Raw genomic sequence first — 19,815 nt, 5'->3', positions numbered from 1 at the left:
GCCACTTTGGTTTGACCTAAATTAACTAGGGCGTAATTTTTGTTTCCTCCAACAATATGAGTGCATGTGATAGGGAGATTCATGTGATGAACTCTCTAAAGGCCTTCCGTCATTAGCACGACGATGGGTCCTTCAGTAATGAGGAAACGCACCATAAAATTGGGCTATCCATTTGCTGCTGGATCTGTCAAAGTGTTTCATAAGATGATAGGGGCATCATAGACCGATGTGGGAGGGGCTTCACCAGAAAATGGGAACTCTCTCACGGTACCTTGGCGTAACTCGAATATGATGGGTAAGCACTCACTGGATAGAAAAGGTTTACCCTAAAATGGCTATGAACTTTATCTGACAGAGGCCAAAGGGAAAACTCATACGATGAGTGGATGTGATTCTTTACAGAAAGGTGGTGGGGTTTATGCAGCTGAAACAGTTGGCTCCATACACCCTATGCGATTTCCCACATTTCCAGAGACACTTCGTCGTCTCCATCACTAAGATGGGAGGGAAATCTCAAAGATGAATAAATGGAAATGGAACATAGATTAAAAGTCATATCTATGTAGGTTACTTGAATCAAACTACGGTTGTAGACTAACGTTTTGCTGTTTTACCAGAAAATGGCAAACGGTCAATTTGCAAAGCTTCTCGGTGATAATAAGCTTAAGGGCCTAAACTATGCCGATTGGTATAGAAACCTTATGTTGGTCCTGACTTCAGAAAAGTTAGATAAGGTGGCAAAGAATCCTGCACCGGAATGTTTGGGAGACAGGGCTTTAGAAGCCCGCAGGAGGGACTATATCATAGTCCCTAGCCCGCTACTATATCATAGCCTCCCTAGATAATCCGATACAGAGGCAGTTTGATCAGATCGAACTCGCCAAAGACATATTGGATAGTCTAAAGACTATGTACGGAGAGTAGAATCGTTCTACTCGCCAAAAGGTCCTGAAGAAGTTCATGACCGCACAGATGACCAAGGGGTAGCAAGTTCATGACCATTGTCTCCGGATGATGGGTTACATAAACGAACTGGAGGCCCTTGGCTCCGGGTTAGATCTGGTCACACAGATAGACGCCATTCTTAACTCCTTGCCTCTGTCCTTCAATCCGTTTATCATGAATTTTAACATGAACAAGCTGAACGTCAGCTTGCAAGAGCTCAGCAATATGTTGCAACGAGTCAAAGAACTGATTAAGAAGGATGAGCCGATAGCCATGCTTGTTGAAGCTGGCAAATCTGGCAAGAAGAGGAGGGCAAAGAGAAAGCCCCAGAAAAAGGCCACCAAATCTAAGAAACAAAAGAAAGACAAGGCATCTGATGCCTGTCACTTCTGCAAGCAGGCCGACCACTGGAAGAAGAACTGTCCCGCCTACCTGGAATCTAAGAAAGGTAATCTCGAAACTTGTGTCGTAGAGACTAATCTGTTAGTTACTTCTGTGTCTTGGTGTGTTGACTCTAGGGCTTCAACTCATGCGTGTAATTCACTATAGGGGTTCAAAGTAAGCAGAAGGCTAAGTGAAGGGGAAGTGACACTTTACTTGGGGACTTCTGCAAGTGTTGTAGCTACGGCGATAGGAACCGTAGAATTAGTCTTTAGAGAAGGAATTCTTGTACTTAAGGATTGTCTTTATGTACAGAGCTTAAGAAGAAATTTGATTTCTGTTTCTAAACTGTGTGCTGATGGATATACTGTCTATTTTAGTAATATGATTACTATTAAAAGGAACAATAAAATCATCGCATGCGGGGGACTAGAGAACGGTCTCTATGTTCTACGTCCTTCTCTAGAAACTAACTTAGCCGAAACTATGTCAGTCGAAATCCCCAAGAAAAGAACTCGTGATATAGTTAGTCTCACGTGCCTGTGGCATTACCGACTTGGGCATATCGGTATTGACCGAATCACAAGGTTGGTAAAGGATGGTCATTTGGATTTTCTAACTGTAGAAGATCTTCCCACCTCGGTGTAGAGGCACCTTGACACCCAATCCAGTTCGAGACTAAAGAATCGAAGTTACAGCTCGAAGCTAATGAGCCGAAACGCTACATAACCGACTCCAAAGACCTCCCCAACATATCCCGAATCTCTCGAGATCACGATGAGCCAACAGATCCCGAATTTCCCAAGATCACGATTAGAACTCGTCTTGGCTCCGCCTAAATCGGAGGTAAATGATAAACCTTATCAACATACTGCTCTCCTTAAAAAATGGAACAAACCTTATCTCCACAGCCCAGAGATCCCGGAGCTCTTTCGTAAGACCCACGACTACTCCAGTATATAAAGACATGAAACCTCAAGGCAAAGGTATGCGTGATTATTTTACTCACTAACACTCAAGCTCTCAAGCATTCAACTCGCATTCACAGCATAAGTATTGACTTAAGCATCAGAGCGACCTCGCCGGGTTAGTTACCTCGGGTTCTCTGATCCACTGTTTTGCAGATTGATCCAGTTTGCCACTCAATTGGAGTTCAGATCGCCCTCTAGCTAGGAGTAGCCAGATCACGCACCAACAATAACAATCCTTAAATTAATTTTTCTTCTAATAAAAAGGGTATTATTGTTATTTTTTTAAAATATGACAGTCACGTAGTATGCATGTGAGCGGATTGTAATAGAATCTTAACGGCCAGGGGAGAATTAACAATTGTTAAAGAACTTAAGGATACTTTAATACAATATATAAACAATAAGGATATAGTTAATCAATTAACTAAACCATAAGGATAATTTAAGAAATTTGCCTTATTTTTTTTTACCCCTTATTACACCTGCGCGTGCCAAACTTTGGCAAACATATTCAACTCATTACGAAATTAGAAACCCGCTAAACTAGTTAATAATTAACTCCACTAATTAAGGGATTGGGTATTGGCAACATAAAAGATATTTTCTTTTTAAATAGAAAAACGACCACATCAGCAAATCGATATGCCTTTTTTATACAAAATTGTATGCATTGGTGAACACCCTTTAAATCTTATCAAAACAATCCATTTATTAACAACTAATTAGATATGTAACTATGAACCCATATGGTAACACTTTATAATTAGTAGTGATCATGGGTTAGACCTTTGTCAAAAATAAATAAATAAAAATAAATATCATAAGTTAGGCCGGCTTGGGCTGGACTCAGCACCTTGGTTAAGGAGTTTTACCTAAGTCCAAGTTTGGCCCACATGAATTTTGATAACTGGTTATTGGTTTTATGATACCGGTTGATTGGTTATAATTTTTTTTTTTTGTATAAAGGGGTAATTTTATCTCATTCAAGTGTTTGGTGGGAAAGTTATTTATCCATATAAAATATGGGTATCACTTACCTGGGTAAGTGGTAGATAGGAGAAATAAATTTTCTATGGATCCCACATAAATTTGAAAACACATACACACACACATTGGCATCTAGGTCAATGGGAACCAAAATCCCATTGACCAACTTTCTCCCCTCTCAAATCTAAAAAAAGAACAAGCCCTTAGGCTATGTTTGGTTTGAAGGAAAAACTAGGGAAAGGAAAGAAAAGGTAAGGAAACCTTTACAAACCTTGTATAATTTTGTATACCTTTTCCTTCCTTTCCCTACCTTTTCCTTCAACCAAACATAGCCTTAGTGATATTTAGTGCTTAAATTGTGATGCATTTATGTATTTGATGATTTCACTTGATTGTGGTGATTAAATTATTGAAAATTATCTAAAATTTATTAAAAATTATGAAAATTATAAAAAATTATTAAAAATTACTAAAAATTCCCATGCATCATATAGGTCCCTGCCAGTATGCATCAATGATCATTAGAATTTGACAAAGTTTTACTGCTTACTGCCTGATGCAACCTCCTCCCTTATTCAGGTTAGGGGCAGACCAGAAAAGGAAGTAGTTAGAATTCATTTGAGCACTCATCATTTAGCAATGGATATACTAAGTTGAACAAATGACAGAATAAGATTCATATAACCAACTCCATATAGTATATGAGACAAGGCTTAGACGATGATGGCCCATGGATTCGAGCTAAGTTTTGTCGAGGCCAGGCCTGGGCATTTTATATTATATAAAATATAACATAATTTTATACATATATTATATGTTACATTTTATAAAATGTTTATATTTGATATATACAGTCATAGCACTCGAAATCCAGCCCAGCCTGGTCTGGGCTATAGCCCATGGCAAAAGGTGATAAGCTCAGTTCGGTTCAAAATATCGTTAGTAAACATTGCAAGTTTGTAACTTTGTTATTACTTAATAGACAATGGAGCACGGTCATTTGGCATCCTCCAATAGATGGTATTAATCCACTGTAGGTTTTTCAAGGGTTAGGGGTGTCAATTGGACTGGATTTGGTTCAATCCTGTCCAGTCTCATGAGAGTTCATTACAAATGGATCAGGTCCAATCCAATCCAATTAATATTTTGGGTCATTTTGGACCAGTACAATTCAATATTTAGACCGTTCAATCTAAACCTGGTCCATTGACACTTATTTTCTTATTTTCTATTAATGAATCAGATATTGGCTCAAATTAAATTTAATAAATTACAATAGTATTATGAAAAATAAATTAAAGACAATTAAATTTATAATATAAAAAATATTTTAGATTAAGAAATATGAAAAATTTTCCACTTTCTTGTATTAATATATATATATAGATAAATAGATAGATACATATGATCGAGTCGGTTCAGTTTTGGTCGATTTACAAATAACCAAACCAAGATTGACATAACTTGGTCATGTTGAAAAATTATTAAACCAAAACTGATAAAAAATAATAGAAAACCGAATAACTTGAATCGAGTTCGATGGAATTAGTTATTAAGAAGTTAAAATAGAAAACAATTATATATTCTTATATATTTTTATTATTTAACTTTTGATTAAAAAAAGCTCCTGCATCGAACGAATCCCCGCTATAAAAAAAGACTGAAATCTTAAGTCCAAACCTAAGCCGAGTACCCATATAAAATTACGGACTGGGTCGGTCCGGACTCGAGTTGAGTCCGCCCAGTTGCAGACCCAGAATTATCGCTGTGTGTGCCCGTTACTTCTACGGTTCTACTAAGTACTGACTAGTAAGATTCTACTAACGATTAACGAAAGAAGCCACACAAGTTATCGCAGATCTTCCTGTTCCTGAGATATAATCTTGTTCCAACATCCGACACGTGTCAAAGGGGTGACCAGTGCCCGTAAATATCACTCCCCCACTCCAGCTCCATGAAACCAACCAATTGAAGCCTGAGCTTTTAAATTCTCTCTTCAAAACAAAAATAAAAAAAAATAACAAAAATTATTCTCACTCTCATCAGAGTACCAAAACGTTTGGCGCTCTACGCCATGAACGCGGGAGCCTTTCTCCTCTCGTCTGCTCCCGACTTTTCATCCTTGCAGACTCGCAAGAATTCCAGTGTTCGTACGACTTCTCGGAAGGCTGCCTGCTCACATTTGAAAACTGAATTCCACGTTCGATTTCTTTCTCTCAAACATCACCATGGCTTTCGTGTTTCCTGGAGAAACTCCCGTGCATTGGAAGGATCTGGTCGGAAAGACGTTGGTAGAGTCTTGGCTGATGTCAAATCGGAGCCCTACGACGTTGCCGACTCGGCGCCGGAGTCGGTTAAGTTTCCGGATGGTTTCAGCCAGGTTGTTATAGCTGAGGACAGTTTAGAGTCTTTAGACGAGGGGCTTCCTTGGTTGGAGCAGTTTCCCAAGCGTTGGGTCATTGTAATTCTATGTTTCTCTGCTTTCCTGCTTTGCAATATGGACAGAGTAAGCTTCTCTTTATTCCCTCCATTACTCTGCTTGTGAGGACTAGGACTGTTTTTTAATTGTATAGAAATGAACATTTGATGCTTGATGCAAGCTTGTTATACGGAGATTGCGCCATTTAATTATCGTGTTGAAGTTACAATTTGTTGGTACTTTGAGTGTTTGCCTGCTTGGATCTTTCTTTCTTCATTCCAGTGTACAGTCCCTTTTGTTTATGTTTTTCGAAACTAAAACTGACTGTATGTCAGGTATTTTGAATTGTGGAAGACTTTGATTACGTTGGGAGTGTTCTTCCATTTTTTTTTTGGTTCTGAGAGGTTAAGTTATATATTTAATTATTCAAGATATTGTGGTTGTCTTTCGATGTTGTTTGGGATATGACTATTATCTACTGATTTTGTTTAACCGTATCAATTTGATGGTGAATTTTCTAAGCGTTGGAGTGGATCACCTAAAGGCTGAAAGGAGTTTGTTCAAGTTAAACGATGAAAAGATGATGCATTTGCATAATTTCTTATATTATAATATTGCTACTCCTTCTACTCTGACTTCTCTTAATACTGACATGATTAAATTTGGTTAGACTGAAAGGTAAAATTTTATTGTTGGGTTCGACTATGATACTGGAAAAACTTAACCAATCAACCGGTATCATAGAAGTAGTAATCAATCAGGTGGTATTCATCAAAATTTAAGGGGAAGGCGGGGTTGATTGGTCAAAGCTCTTCCGTTATCATGTCTTTCTGGCATCATAGATTTACTCTTTATTGTTTCAATTGCTGGGTAGCAATTTGCGAATTATTTTATGATTTTATTTCTATTCTGATTACTAAATAGCAAGTAATTATTAAAATTATTGCAAAAACGTCTAAAATTAGGACCTTCTTGCTACCTTAAATGTACAAAGAACGATCAGAAAATCTTCACTTTAGGGAATGATTAGTTGTTTTAATATTTTTTGAACATATTGAACTGGTATTTTATGTTTTCCTTGTTCTATCCTTCTCTTTATTTCCATTGCATTAACTCCGGTCATCCCTTCTGCTATTTCTTGGGCTTTGTGGAAAGAAATGAATAAGAGGGTGTTTGATGGGAGTAGCTTGAGGTGTGAAGACATTATTCATTAGACTAGTGGGTAGAATTATCTCTTGGGTTTTGAGGAGTTTGGATTAGTGTCTTTTTGTGTAATAGGATAGGTTTGGTTAAGTTAAGGGTTGGGCTCAGTATGTCAGGCATCATGTTTTTTGTTATGGTTTTGGGGTCTTTGTATACAGTTATACACCCCCTTACTGTATGTAAGCCATCTCTGTCAGTGGTGATGGTGTGTTTTGTACTCTGATCTATTTATCTAATAAAATCTATCTTTTTTCTTCAAAAAAAAATGTAGTTATGCATGTTTTCACAAGCTTTAATGATCCAGACCAGTTCAGCTCAGTTTTCTTCCTGTCAATTGATTTGACTATGCTCAAAATGGAATAATGCAGAGATTATAATTTATGACAGAGAAAAGTTGATGGATGAAACTTTTGTTCCTTTGAATATAGTACTTTAGCTTTTCAACATTTAATTAGATGCTTCTAGTGGTAGGAAGTTTATGGTATTGTAGATTTTCTTGTGACATAAAGGTCAAACATTTGTTCATATAAATTTTATTGTTCTTTCATGCAATGAGTTACTCCTGTCAGTACATGTTGTTTATGAGGTTGTTCCTTATCGGGTACTTTACTTGACCTCTTAATTTATTTCTATAGGAAGATGAGATGTAATTAATTGTTTGGAAAATCTGGAGAAGTTGTTAATTTGATTTTAGAAGCATTTCCTTTGTTTTATGTTCATCTATAACTTCTGAAAAAACAGTAATAATTTTTTTTGGGTAGGTCAATATGAGCATTGCCATCCTTCCCATGTCAGCAGAGTTCAATTGGAACCCAACAACTGTTGGCTTGATACAGTCTTCATTTTTCTGGGGTTACCTTCTCACACAGGTTGGCTACTGTTATAAGAACAAATATTCTTTGTTAAAATATTGAGATTATTTTCCTTTAAACCATATACTTTGAAGTGGTTTTCTGATTTCTGATGTTAATATGATGCACAAATTCCTGACAAAAGGGAAAAAAGAGAAGAATTAACCTTCTTTGGTTGGGTGATGACTTCAAAACTTAATGTAGTGCATGCAGACAACCATACTCTGTCTCTCACCAAGTTTGGGTAATTGTACACAAAATTACATCTAGAAGTATATGGCATGTTTCCAGAGTGATCTTTGTAACTGTGATATAAAATTGAGATTACAATAGTCAAGTTCCTTCCAGTGAAATTATTAAACCGAAAGAATGAATTTTTAAGTTGTTATGGTGGCTAAAAGATAAAAGTCTAAGCTTATTTTCTATGGCTTCTTTTGTGCCAAGAGAATTTGGATGCATGTTATATTGGGTAGAAAATTGCTCCCTTGCCATTTTGGGTTTTATTATCTAGAGCTTGGGTTGTAAATAGCATTTATTTGTTTTTGGGTATTGGAGGTATTGAGCGTGTCATTATAGAGTTCTGCATCTCTTTATTCTCTTATTGGAGAAATATATATTTTTTTATTTGTGAGTAGACACTACTTTTTTTAGCATATTTAGTTCTTAGTTAAGAACAAATTTATCTTGAGATGAGGAGATTCCTTGGGCCTATCTGATGAACAGGTTGGATCATCTACAAGAATCATCCATGTGGTTAAAATAGGTGGGTTCATGTAAGGGAGTTCCCTACTTGGCCCAATCAGGACAACTTTTTCCTTGTGTTAATGAACAAATTGGCACCTATATACGATTTTTTTCATAGCATTCTTTGGGAAGTGTCCTTTTATCATAGTTTTTCTAATAAGGCTTTAGGCTTGCAGAACTTTCATAGTTTTATCATGTCATATTAGATGCCAACGGTTGCACATTTGGTTGGTTTTTATGTATTATTTTTTGTCTCCTTTTGGACTCACTTTTTATTGATGCCATTGTATACCCACCCTTTTCTTTTGTCATCTAAATTCAAACTAATGGGAAAGCATTTGAGAAGAAAAATATTTTATTTATTTATTTCCTGAAAAGGGGAAAGAATGATGTGATACAATTTGCATCATATTTGTATCTCCTAGAAGTTTAGTAATCGTTTTCAGATGTCATTATAAATGTCTTTTTGCCACTGCATGCTAAGCCATATATGATCCAAACTTGCTTACTATCTCTAGAATTCAACACCTTCCTCCTAACTGTGAGCAGAAGGAAATCCTCTCCATTTGCGTTATGGTTCTGTTTGAAATTAGTGTATGTATTCCAGTAGATATGGTTTCTGCTTATCTTCAAAGTACATTGATTTAGTTTTTCATTGCTTATTCAATTGAGATTAGGTGTTTCAGTGTTTCTTGTAACTGCTAAGTTTATGTCAATAGATTGCTGGAGGTATATGGGCAGATACAGTTGGTGGGAAACGTGTATTGGGATTTGGAGTGGTTTGGTGGTCTATTGCAACAGCTCTCACACCTATTGCTGCAAAGATTGGGTTGCCTTTCTTACTTGTTGTGCGTGCTTTCATGGGGATTGGTGAGGTTAGATCCTTTCTATTTCCTATTGTTTAAATGCTTTTTGATGGGAGAATTTGTGTTGGATTTCTGTTTCATTGTAAGTTAGAATCCTTTTTCAGGGTGTTGCAATGCCTGCCATGAATAATATTCTGTCAAAGTGGATTCCTGTATCTGAAAGAAGTAGATCTTTAGCATTGGTGTACAGTGGGATGTATCTTGGATCAGTAACTGGCTTGGCTTTTTCCCCATTATTGATTCATAAATTTGGCTGGCCATCAGTCTTTTACTCCTTTGGTTCTCTTGGGACTGTTTGGTTTGCAGTATGGCTGAACAAGGTAAATTAAATTTGTTCTAGGAATCGTATTTGTTCTGTTTGTTCTCTTTAGCTAAGTTTCTGCAGCTACTTTGTTAGAAATTCCTACCTTATAAAAGAACATTATCTTTATAATATTTTTAGGGTCTGAGTTGCAGTTTTCATTACAAGTGCTAGTTATCTTTTTTCTGGTCCATTACCATAAAAAAAGACCACTATATTTATTGAGTCATGGGAGCTACATTTAATGAGGATATAGAGTCATTAAAAGTGATGATCTTGAAGGCTAAAATTTTGAGTTTTTTCCCAGTATTTGGTAGTTAGGAGTGTAGATGCCATCTTTGCATATGGATGGCCTCCTCGTTTTCTATCTCCTTCAGGCAGTATTGGCAAGATCAGGGGTTGACTCCTAAAATTACTTAAACCTCTAATTTTTGTGGAACACTGTGCATTTTACCCATCTCATACTTAAACCTCTAATATTGTCAGATTTGCTTCTTTTCTGAGTGATCGGAGTCGCTCTATGTTCTAGCTTGGCTTTTCCCTTTAGTCTTCTCTCTTCTCTTTCCTCTTTGTTGTATTCCTTACTGTGTAAGGGACCATTAAAGCCATCTGATGCTAAACCAACCCTTGCCTGCAGAATTTTCCACACTACATGGTTAGTAAGATATATTTTGGAAGACATCTACCATAAAGTTTTCTTCCACTGGCGCATGCAGAGTCTAGATGTGATTCAGACCAATAAAAAATAGTAAAACATTTCAGATTATAGCAAAAGAGGAAGAGAAGAAGAAGAAGACAACAAGAAGAAAATGGAAGGATGGAGAAGAAGGGAGAAAGAAGGAGTTCGATAATCCTCTCATTCTCCACTCTAATCTTTTATTAATCTTACTAAGATTGCATAAATTACAAGTCTGCCCTTAAGTGGGCATCCACCTCATCAACATACTTAGAAGACATAAAAAAGAATTAAAGGCCCATAAATAAAAAGGTCCATTAAGAACAAATAACAAGAAATAACTAATCAATAAGATCATAATGGGCTAGGGCCCATTCAGCCCAGTCTCTCTACACTCCCCCTCAACCTGAGCATAGATATCAATCATGCCCAACTTGCTTATATAGTGAACCAACTTTCCTTTAGGAACACCTTTTGTCAAAACATCAACCAACTATTATTTAGAAGCAATAAATGGCAGACAGGCTTTTCCTGAAGCAACTCTCTCTCGTATAAAGTGCTTGTCAACTTCTATGTGTTTAGTTTTGTCATGCTGAACAGGATTATGTGCAATGTTGATAGCAGCCTGGTTGTCACAATATAACATCATTGGCTTCTCACAGTCTATACCCAATTCTTCTAAAATTGATCTTAACCACAAAATATCTGAAACTTTATGTGCCATTGCCCTGTACTCTGCTTTAGCAGAGGATCTAGCCACTACAGACTACTTCTTCTCCATGATACAATGCTCCCTGCCACCATAGCAGGTCCACCTGAAGTGGACCTCCTATCATCAATACATCCAACCCAGTCAGCATCAGTGTATGCTTCCAGCTTCATGTGTCTATGCTTAGAAAACAAGATACCATTCCCTGGAGTCCCTTTTAGATAGCACAGAACCCTCTCAGCAACTGCTAAATGTGTATTTCTAGGAGAATGCATGAACTAACTAATTACACTAACTGCATAGGAAATATCTGGTTGAGTCATGCAAAGATATAATTACTTCCCAACCAGTCTCTAGAACACTTCCCTATCAGTTAACAGTTCACCATCAGTAGTTGATAGCTTATGATTTAGGTCTATAGGAGTGAAAGCTGGTGGAGCACCCAGTTTTCTAGTCTCTGCAAGAAGATCAAGAACATACTTATGTTGAGATTTGAGAAGTGAAGATATGATCCTTAGATCTGCCAACTTCAATTCCCAAGAAATATCTGAGTTTACCCAAGTCTTTAATCTCAAACTCAATGTTAAGAAATCTTTTGAGATGAGTAACTTCCTAAGTATCATTACTAGTAACCACAATATCATCAACATAGACAATCCGAAGGGTCATTAAGGAATCTCTCCTCTTAACAAACAGGGTATGATTTGATTGAGTCTGTGTGTACCCAAAAATAACAAGGGTAGCTTGAAATCTGTCAAACCAGGCTCTAGGAGATTGCTTATGGCCATAAAGGGACTTCTTCAATTTATAGACCTTCCCTTGCATCTCCTTCCCATATACCCCTGGAGGTAAAGACATATAGACCTCTTCATGTAGGTCCTCATTCAAGAAAGCATTTTTAATATTGAATTGATGAAGTGGCCAATCAAAAGTAGCAGCTAAAGATAGCAAAACTCGAATTGAAGTCATTTTGACCACTGGGGCAAAAGTTTCCAGGTAATCAATACCATACATCTGAGTGTATCCTTTAGCAACCAAATGGGCCTTAAATCTTTCAATAGTACCATTCGAATGATACTTAATAGTGAACACCCACTTACAGCCAACCAGTTCCTTTCCCTCAGGAAAATCCACAATTTCCCAGGTATTGTTCTTATGCAAAGCATCTAATTCAGCCATCATAGCATCCCTCTTTTATGGTTTGGATAAGGCTTCTGGGACAGATTTGGGAGTCACATGTGTGGAAACAAAGGCAAGAAAGGAATAGTAGGAAGGGGAAAGAAGGCTGTAGGACAGGTGTTTGGAAATGCAATGAGTTGTACATTTTCGTTTGCCTTTGCGAAGAGCAATAGGGAGATCAAGGTTAGGGAAGGTATCAAAAGTGGTAAAAGAGGGCTGACCTGTTACCTCAATAGTGATGGGAGGTGCAAGAGGCTCATCTGAAGGTGTGGAAACAACTTGCACATCCTTGAGTCTTTGTCTCTGGTACCACCTTTGGACAATAGGATGGGAAGAAAATGTGGGAGGATGAGCAGGAGGAGGGGGAGCACAAACATGAGAAGAAGACCTAGTAAAAGACTCGATGGGAGGAGACTCAATAGAAGACTCAATGGGAATTAGAAGAGGGACAGATGGTGACATCACAAACAACTCCTCTGAATGCTCCCCCTCAGGAGAAGTACCAAAGAAGGGAACAGACTTAGCAAATGTGACATCTCTGGAAACAAAGCTAGTGCCATGAACCGGATCAAAACAGCAATACCCCTTTTGTGTGGAGGCATATCCCAAGAAGACACACTTGTGTTCTTTAGGCTCAAACTTATGCCTCTGATGACTATGAATATGAACATAACAAGTGCACCCAAACACTCAGAGAGGAAGAGAGAAGAGATCCTCATTTGGAAATAGGAGGCTAAAGGGGGTTTTAAAACCCAGAACTCGGGAAGGCATCCTGTTTATCAAGTATGTAGTTGTAAGGACAACATCCTCCCAAAACTTAATAGGAACATGAAAAGCAAAAAGGAGGCTCCTCGCAACCTCAACCACATGTGGGTTCTTCCTTTCCGCAACTCCATTTTGTTGTGGAGTGTAGGAACAAGAAGTCTGATGAATAACTCTAAAGGTATCAAAGTAGGAGGAAAGGCTCTTCTCAAAATATTCCTTTGCATTATCAGTTCGGAATATTTTGATTCAAGTATTAAACTGGGTAAGAATAAGTTCATAAATTTTGTACAATATTTGGCACTTCATCTCGGGATCTCATAAGGTAAATCCAGGTGTAACGAGAGAAAACATCAATAAAAAAGATGAAATACTTGTAACCCCCTATAGCAGATAAATGATATGGCCCCTACACTTCAGAATGCACAATATGGAAAGGAGAAACTAATCTTTTATTACTCACTGAAAAAGATTGTCTACAATGTTTTGCAAGTTCACATGACTCACAATGAAGACTCGATAGGGATATTCCCTTAAACATTTCTGGAAACAAATGACTCAAAGCTAAAAAAGACAAATGACCAAATCTCAAATGACATATCATGACTCTATTAACTAACTTTGATGAGATAGACTCCAAGGCTACTCCACTAGGTGGTCCAAGACTTTGATTAGAGATATCTAACAAATATATTCCATTCACCTCATGGCCACTCCCAATTGTTCTCTGAGTTTTCAGGTCCTAAAAAACACAATGAGTAGGAAAGAAGGTTATGCTGCAATTCATTGATTTTGTTAAGCTACTAATAGATAAAAGGTCAATGCCAAGTTTAGGAACATGAATGACAAATGACAAAACAAGGGAGTTAGAGGCTCTAATGTTCCCTTTGCTAGAAATGGGAGCAAGAAACCCATCGGCAATTCTCTCTACCAGAGAGGAGCTGCTATGAACAAAAAAGTTAGATATGCTGGCCATATGGTCTGATGCGCCAGAATCTATAATCCAAGAAATTCTATGATTACCTGAGGCTGTAGCATGATTTGCAAAAGCACGAATACCCGAATGGGCAAACGCGGATGAAGAGGTGTTGCCTGAGGAGGAAGCTGCAATAGTAGTCTCCAAGTGATTAATTAACCTCCCATCTCTCTCAAATTCTGCCTTCACTGCTGCCAACTGCTCCACATCAGATTTTTCTTCATCTTTAGATGTTGTAACAACATTTGCATTCTTGGTCTTTCCAGACTGACCACCTTTCTTAAAGTTGTTGTTGTTATTGTTGTTCCGAAACCTCTCCGGAAGAATATCTAGATGAAGTTTCCAACAAGTATCCTTAGTATGTTTTGACTTCTTGCAGTATTCACATATCACCTCTTTCTTCTTAGTTGATCCCTTTGGTTTTATTCCAGCATGTGCAAAATGTTCTAAAGGTGGTGGACCCTGTAACTGTACCTGCCGCTTGTTGTCTTCACTGCTCACCATAGAATATGCCTGAGCAAGTGTTGTTTCATCCTTGGCCAGAATATTCTACCTCATAATATCAAATTCAGGGTTAAGTCCTGTAAGAAACTCAAACACTCTGTTTCTTTCCACAAATTTCCTGAATGCCTCTACATTCCTTGGTGCTTTCCCATACAACTGCTTCCATAACATCAATCTTCTGCCATAGTGACGTCAACATTGAGTAGTAGACAACTACACTCTTCTCCCTCTGTTTCAGATTTTTCACATCATTCTTCAGTTTGTAGGCCCTTGCAACATTCAATTTTTGAGAATATGTTTTTGTAACACTATCCCAAATCTCCTTAGCTGGAGTCATCCAAAGATAATGTTGACTTATGTGGGGCTGCATAGAACTTTCCAACCATCCAATAACTGTGTAGTTATCTTGCATCCATTTCTCATATGTAGGATCAGTCTCTTCCGATTTCACCTTACTGCCCGTGAGAAACCCTAGTTTACCTCTATTACAAACTTGAACTGCTTCATCTCACTTCCGGATTGCTCCATTGATCAAACGAAATTAAAAAACAATGTTTTCAAACTTTATAGACCTAACTGAGGTTAGTCCAACACTTGAAAATCCCAAAACTAGGGTTTCACTGTACCTGGCCTCTGGGGAGAAAGAGAGAAGAAGTAGTCGCTCCAACTAGAGCTTCCCAAACCTCTACCAACTGCAACCACCCACTTTTGGAGATCAAAAGGAACCCTCCAAGCCTTGAGCGCCACACCCAAACTGTCTCTTTAACCTGTAACTGGAAACTCTCTTGTCGGCTAGGGTTTTGGGCAAAAGATCAACAACCCCACTTTCTTGGCAATCTACAGCCAGATTCTGACTCTCCAAACCCTCTACCAACTAGGCATATAATCAGCAACTTACCTCTCCATACACCTTTCGATTAGAAGTGTATGGGAAAAGAAAAGAAAAAAATAAAAGAGAAGGAAGACCTGCTCTGATACCAAGATGTGATTAAGATCAATAAAAAATAATAAAATATTTCAGATTATATCAAAAGAGGAAGAGAAGAAGAAGAAGACAACAAGAAGAAAAAGGAAGAATGGAGAAGAAGGGAGAAAGGAGTTCAATAATCTCCTCTTTCTCCACTCTAATCTTTTATTAATCTTACCAAGATTACATGAATTACAAGTCTGCCCTTAAGTGGGCGTCCACCTCATCAGCATACTTAGAAAACATAAGAATTAAAGGCCCATTAAGAGCAAATAACAAGAAAGAACTAATCAATAAGATCATAATGGGCTAGGGCCCATTCGGCCCAGTCTCTCTACAAATTTATCATAACAGATAGTCATGATGATCGAGTAGCCTTTATAAATTGCTATTCAATATCAAAGATAACAAATTTTTCCATGTGTTTTTTTTTTGTTCTTTTTTGTTTTATTTTATTTTATCTTATTTATATTTTACCTTGGATATTTCATATTGAGATTGTAGAATCACTCATCTTTTGGTTACTGACACCATAGGCACATAGCTCACCAGCTGAAGATCCTCAACTTCGCCCTGAAGAAAGGAAGCTTATTGCTAGTACCAGTATTACCAGGGAACCTGTAAAAGAAATACCATGGAGACTAATATTATCAAAGGCACCTGTTTGGGCCTTAATAGTATCTCACTTTTGCCACAACTGGGGGACATTCATTCTTTTGACATGGATGCCAACATACTACAACCAGGTAATTATTTCTGCATATCAGTTGTGTAATATAATTTTGTCCTAATGAAAACTAATTTCATGTCTGCAATATCGGTATTCCTTAAAGAAATGCAGGTAGTTGTTACTACATCTGAGTGATTTGATTATATGTGATGGTGACCGGTCCAAGCATTATAATACCTATTCTCTCAAGAAGGCCAACAAACAGGTTCTGATTTGGCATGGGAAGACTCTTGGGACTTGGACTGAGATGGTCAGGGGTAGTTTCGTCATTTTAACTAGTCCTGTGTGGGCTTGGGCTATAACATCTTGTTCTTCTAGTTTAGTAGGGCTTGTCTTTCAATTTTCAGTTTATTTGCATTAGTAGATAGAAAATTATTGTGTTTCATGATGCACAAGACAAGGAGCGGCATTTTTGTAATTATAGTGAACAGTATTCCAGGCCACACAAGTCACTCTATAAATAGATGCATCATCTTCCTTTTGAAGCTAATGAATGAATGAATGAAGATTTCTTTAGAGCCCTTTTTCTATATGGAGTGATTCCTACAAACCCTAGAGTGATTCTAGGACCCCTTGGAGTGATTCCTTGGGATTTCTCTCTTTTCTCTTTCTCTACCCCTTCTCCCCTCCCCCCTCTCTCTCTCTCTCTCTCTCTCTCTCTCTCTCTCTTCCTGTCTTGTGTTAATTTGTCCCAGCCTTACTGCATCAGTTTTGGTACCAAAGCATCAGGTTTCAAATGTCTCATTACCATGGTAGAAACATGAGAGGAAGATTAAGTGAACAAGCTAAAGAAGAGTTGTTGCTTGCACTTATTAATCGAGTGGACACCCTAGAAGCTCAAGTCAAAGTGTTGATGGAAGAACAAGAAGAGAAAAACAGCACTAGTGTTCCACATGGAGGAGCTGAAGCAGAGGGTTCTAACACCAATGATCCTGCTGGTCCACATGTGAACCACCCACTAAGGACTGCCATCAAGCCCTTAAGGTCTTGAACTCTACAAATTCAAGGTACTCTAAAGTTTAAATGATTTATATGATGAATTGGAGGATTCTAAGACTAATATAGATGACTATCAGGATGATATTACTAGTAAAGTGAAGGTAGAAGTTCCTAGTTTTAGAGGTGATATCAATCTACGAGTTTTCTCCAATTGGTTGGCAGAACTAGAGGAGTACATTGATTGGTTCGATATGTCAGATGAGAGACGGGTTAGATTTGCTAAACTTAAACTTGTAGACCATGCAAAAGTATGGTGGAGGAGTGTGGAGAATAGATTACAGAATATGGGTAAGCATCCTATCACCCATTGGAAGATATGAAGCATTACTTGGAGGAGAAATATTTGCCTACAGGGGCGGAGCCAGGAATTTTTTATGAGGGGGGCCAAAACTTATGGATGGGCCATGGGGGGGGGCAACCATTGGGTGAGAAGTGAGGGGAGAAAGGAAACTTACATAGAAAAATGTATTCAGTGTGCAGATTTCTGGACCATAGGGGGGGCCATGGCTCCCCTGGGTCCCCCCTAGCTCCGCCCCTGTTTGCCTAATGACTTTCAAGATGCTCTTCATGATGAGATGATGACATTGAGGCAAGGCAACTTATGTGTGTCTAAGTACATGAAGAAGTTTGATGAGCTTACTATTAGATGTCGGTCTATAGAAAGTGAGGAGCAAAAATTAGCTCGATTTCGGAATGGTTTAAGGGCTGATATTCAAAGGGAAATGATGACTGCACGAGTTTATGATGTAGATGATGCTTTTCAAATGGCTCTTAAAATAGAGAAGAGCTTAAAGCAAGTGAATGGTAGGAGGTTTGGCATTCAAGCTGGGGAGGCAGCAATATGTAAGTGTTTAGATGAGGGCAGAGCCACTAGACCTACATCTCATAATGCTGTTCTAGTAAGGTCTAATGGTTCCAAGTATCAAGGAGTTGATAACAAGGGGAAGAATATCATGATTGATGCTAATAAAAGGGGAACAACAGAAAATACTTCTCTCTATTGTGGTGGAAAGGGCCACTATGCATTTCAATGCCCTAATAAAAGTCTACACATAGGGAGTGAGAAGGAAGGACAAGTGGAAGATGATGAAGGAGGCCTTGATGAAGAGCAGTACAATAGATCTGAACATGAGAAGAAGATGACAGCAATCTTGTTGGAGTTGTTAGACACATTTTAGCATCCTCTAAAGAAGAAAATAAGGAAGATTGGCTTTGTACAACGATCTTTCTCACTTTTGTCAAGAGCGGAGACAAGCTTTGCAAGCTAATAATTGATGGTGGTGGCAGCATGAATGTGGTTTCTACAACAATTGTTGAAAGGCTCAATCTAATTGCACAATCTCATCCTCAACCATACAAGATTGCTTGGTTAAACAAGATGACACTTCAGGTAAAACCGTAAAACAAAGAGCTCTTTAGAGACATACTATTGTTTCTGATCGTGATGCTAAGTTTATGAGTTACTTTTGGAAACTCCTCAATACAAAGCTGAAGTTCTCATCTTCTTTCCATCCTCAAACTAATGGCCAAACTGAGGTAGTTAATAGGAGCCTCGGTGATTTGCTACGTTGCTTAGTTGGTGACCATACTTCCAGGTGGGATCTCATCCTACCTATGGCTGACTTTGCTTACAACAGTTTAGTTAACAGGCCAACTAGAAGAAATCCCTTTGAGATAGTTACTGGAATTCAGCCTAAGAGGCCTATTGATTTAGTGTCTTTGCCCAAGAAGCCAGGACTAGCATAGAGGCTGAAGGCTTTGCTCGCCACATGAGAGAAATCCATGATGAAGTTAGGCGCAAGATTGCTCTTAGCAATGATGCATACAAAGCCAAAGCTGGTTTACATAGGCGCCGAGCTGATTTTCGGGAGGGTGATAGTGTTATGGTGCATATACGCCCTGAACGCTTTCCTAAGGGCTTTTGTAAGAAGCTTCACTCCAAGAGTGCAGGTTCCTATAAGATCACTAAGAAAATCAGTTCTAATGCTTATGTCCTAGAGTTTCCAAGTGAAATGGGAATTAGCCCAATCTTCAATGTTGAAGACCTAAGTGCATATCATGGCCATAGTGATTGTCCCACAGTTCCATTGCCTAAGTTGCCTTTGGTTCCATTTATTGATGTGCTTGAAGACATCCTTGATGAGAAGTTGATTTCTACAGCAAGTGGGAGTTATCAAAAGTTTCTTGTAAAGTGGAAGAATCTACCCCTTTCAGAATGTTCATGGATTACAGCTGAAGACTTGTATCATCTTAATCAAGAACTTTATGAGCAATATCATGCCTTTCACTCGCCAGGGTCGAGTTCTTTCAAGCCGAGGAGAGATGATGGGGATCAGTCTAGGCATTATAAGACCTATTCTCGCAAGAAGAAGGCCAACAAACAGGTTCTGATTTGGCATGGGGAAGACTCTTGGGACATGGACTGAACTGGTCAGGGGTAGTTTCGTCATTTTAACTAGTCCTATGTGGGTCTCTAGTTTAGTAGGGCTTGTCTTTCAATTTTCAGTTTATTTGCATTAGTAGATAGAAAGTTTTTGTGTTCCTTGATGCACAAGACAAGATAAGGAGTGGCATTTTTGTAATTATAGTGAACAGTATTCCGGGCCACACAAGTCACTCTATAAATAGATGTATCCTCTTCCTTT

The 19,815-nt window shown here is 38.2% G+C and overlaps 1 protein-coding gene across 1 annotated transcript in view; it reads left to right on the top strand.

The window, feature by feature from the left end:
• The first annotated feature begins 5,254 nt into the window (after positions 1-5,254).
• The window catches only part of LOC104601226 (sodium-dependent phosphate transport protein 1, chloroplastic-like), a 44,851-nt gene continuing 30,290 nt past the window's right edge, over positions 5,255-19,815 (top strand). Inside the window, exons 1-5 of the mRNA XM_010264494.3 lie at positions 5,255-5,790; positions 7,668-7,775; positions 9,221-9,376; positions 9,472-9,687; positions 15,978-16,187. Of these exons, the coding sequence (XP_010262796.1) occupies positions 5,359-5,790; positions 7,668-7,775; positions 9,221-9,376; positions 9,472-9,687; positions 15,978-16,187 (1,122 nt within the window). The 5' untranslated portion in view covers positions 5,255-5,358. The remainder of the gene's footprint in view (positions 5,791-7,667; positions 7,776-9,220; positions 9,377-9,471; positions 9,688-15,977; positions 16,188-19,815) is intronic.

The sequence above is a fragment of the Nelumbo nucifera genome, chromosome 2, assembly GCF_055504915.1.
Source record: "Nelumbo nucifera cultivar China Antique chromosome 2, China Antique-T2T, whole genome shotgun sequence".
Taxonomy (NCBI): Eukaryota; Viridiplantae; Streptophyta; class Magnoliopsida; order Proteales; family Nelumbonaceae; genus Nelumbo; species Nelumbo nucifera.
The sequence above is the reverse complement of the archived record's forward strand: the minus strand, read 5'-3'. Positions and strand labels throughout refer to the sequence as shown.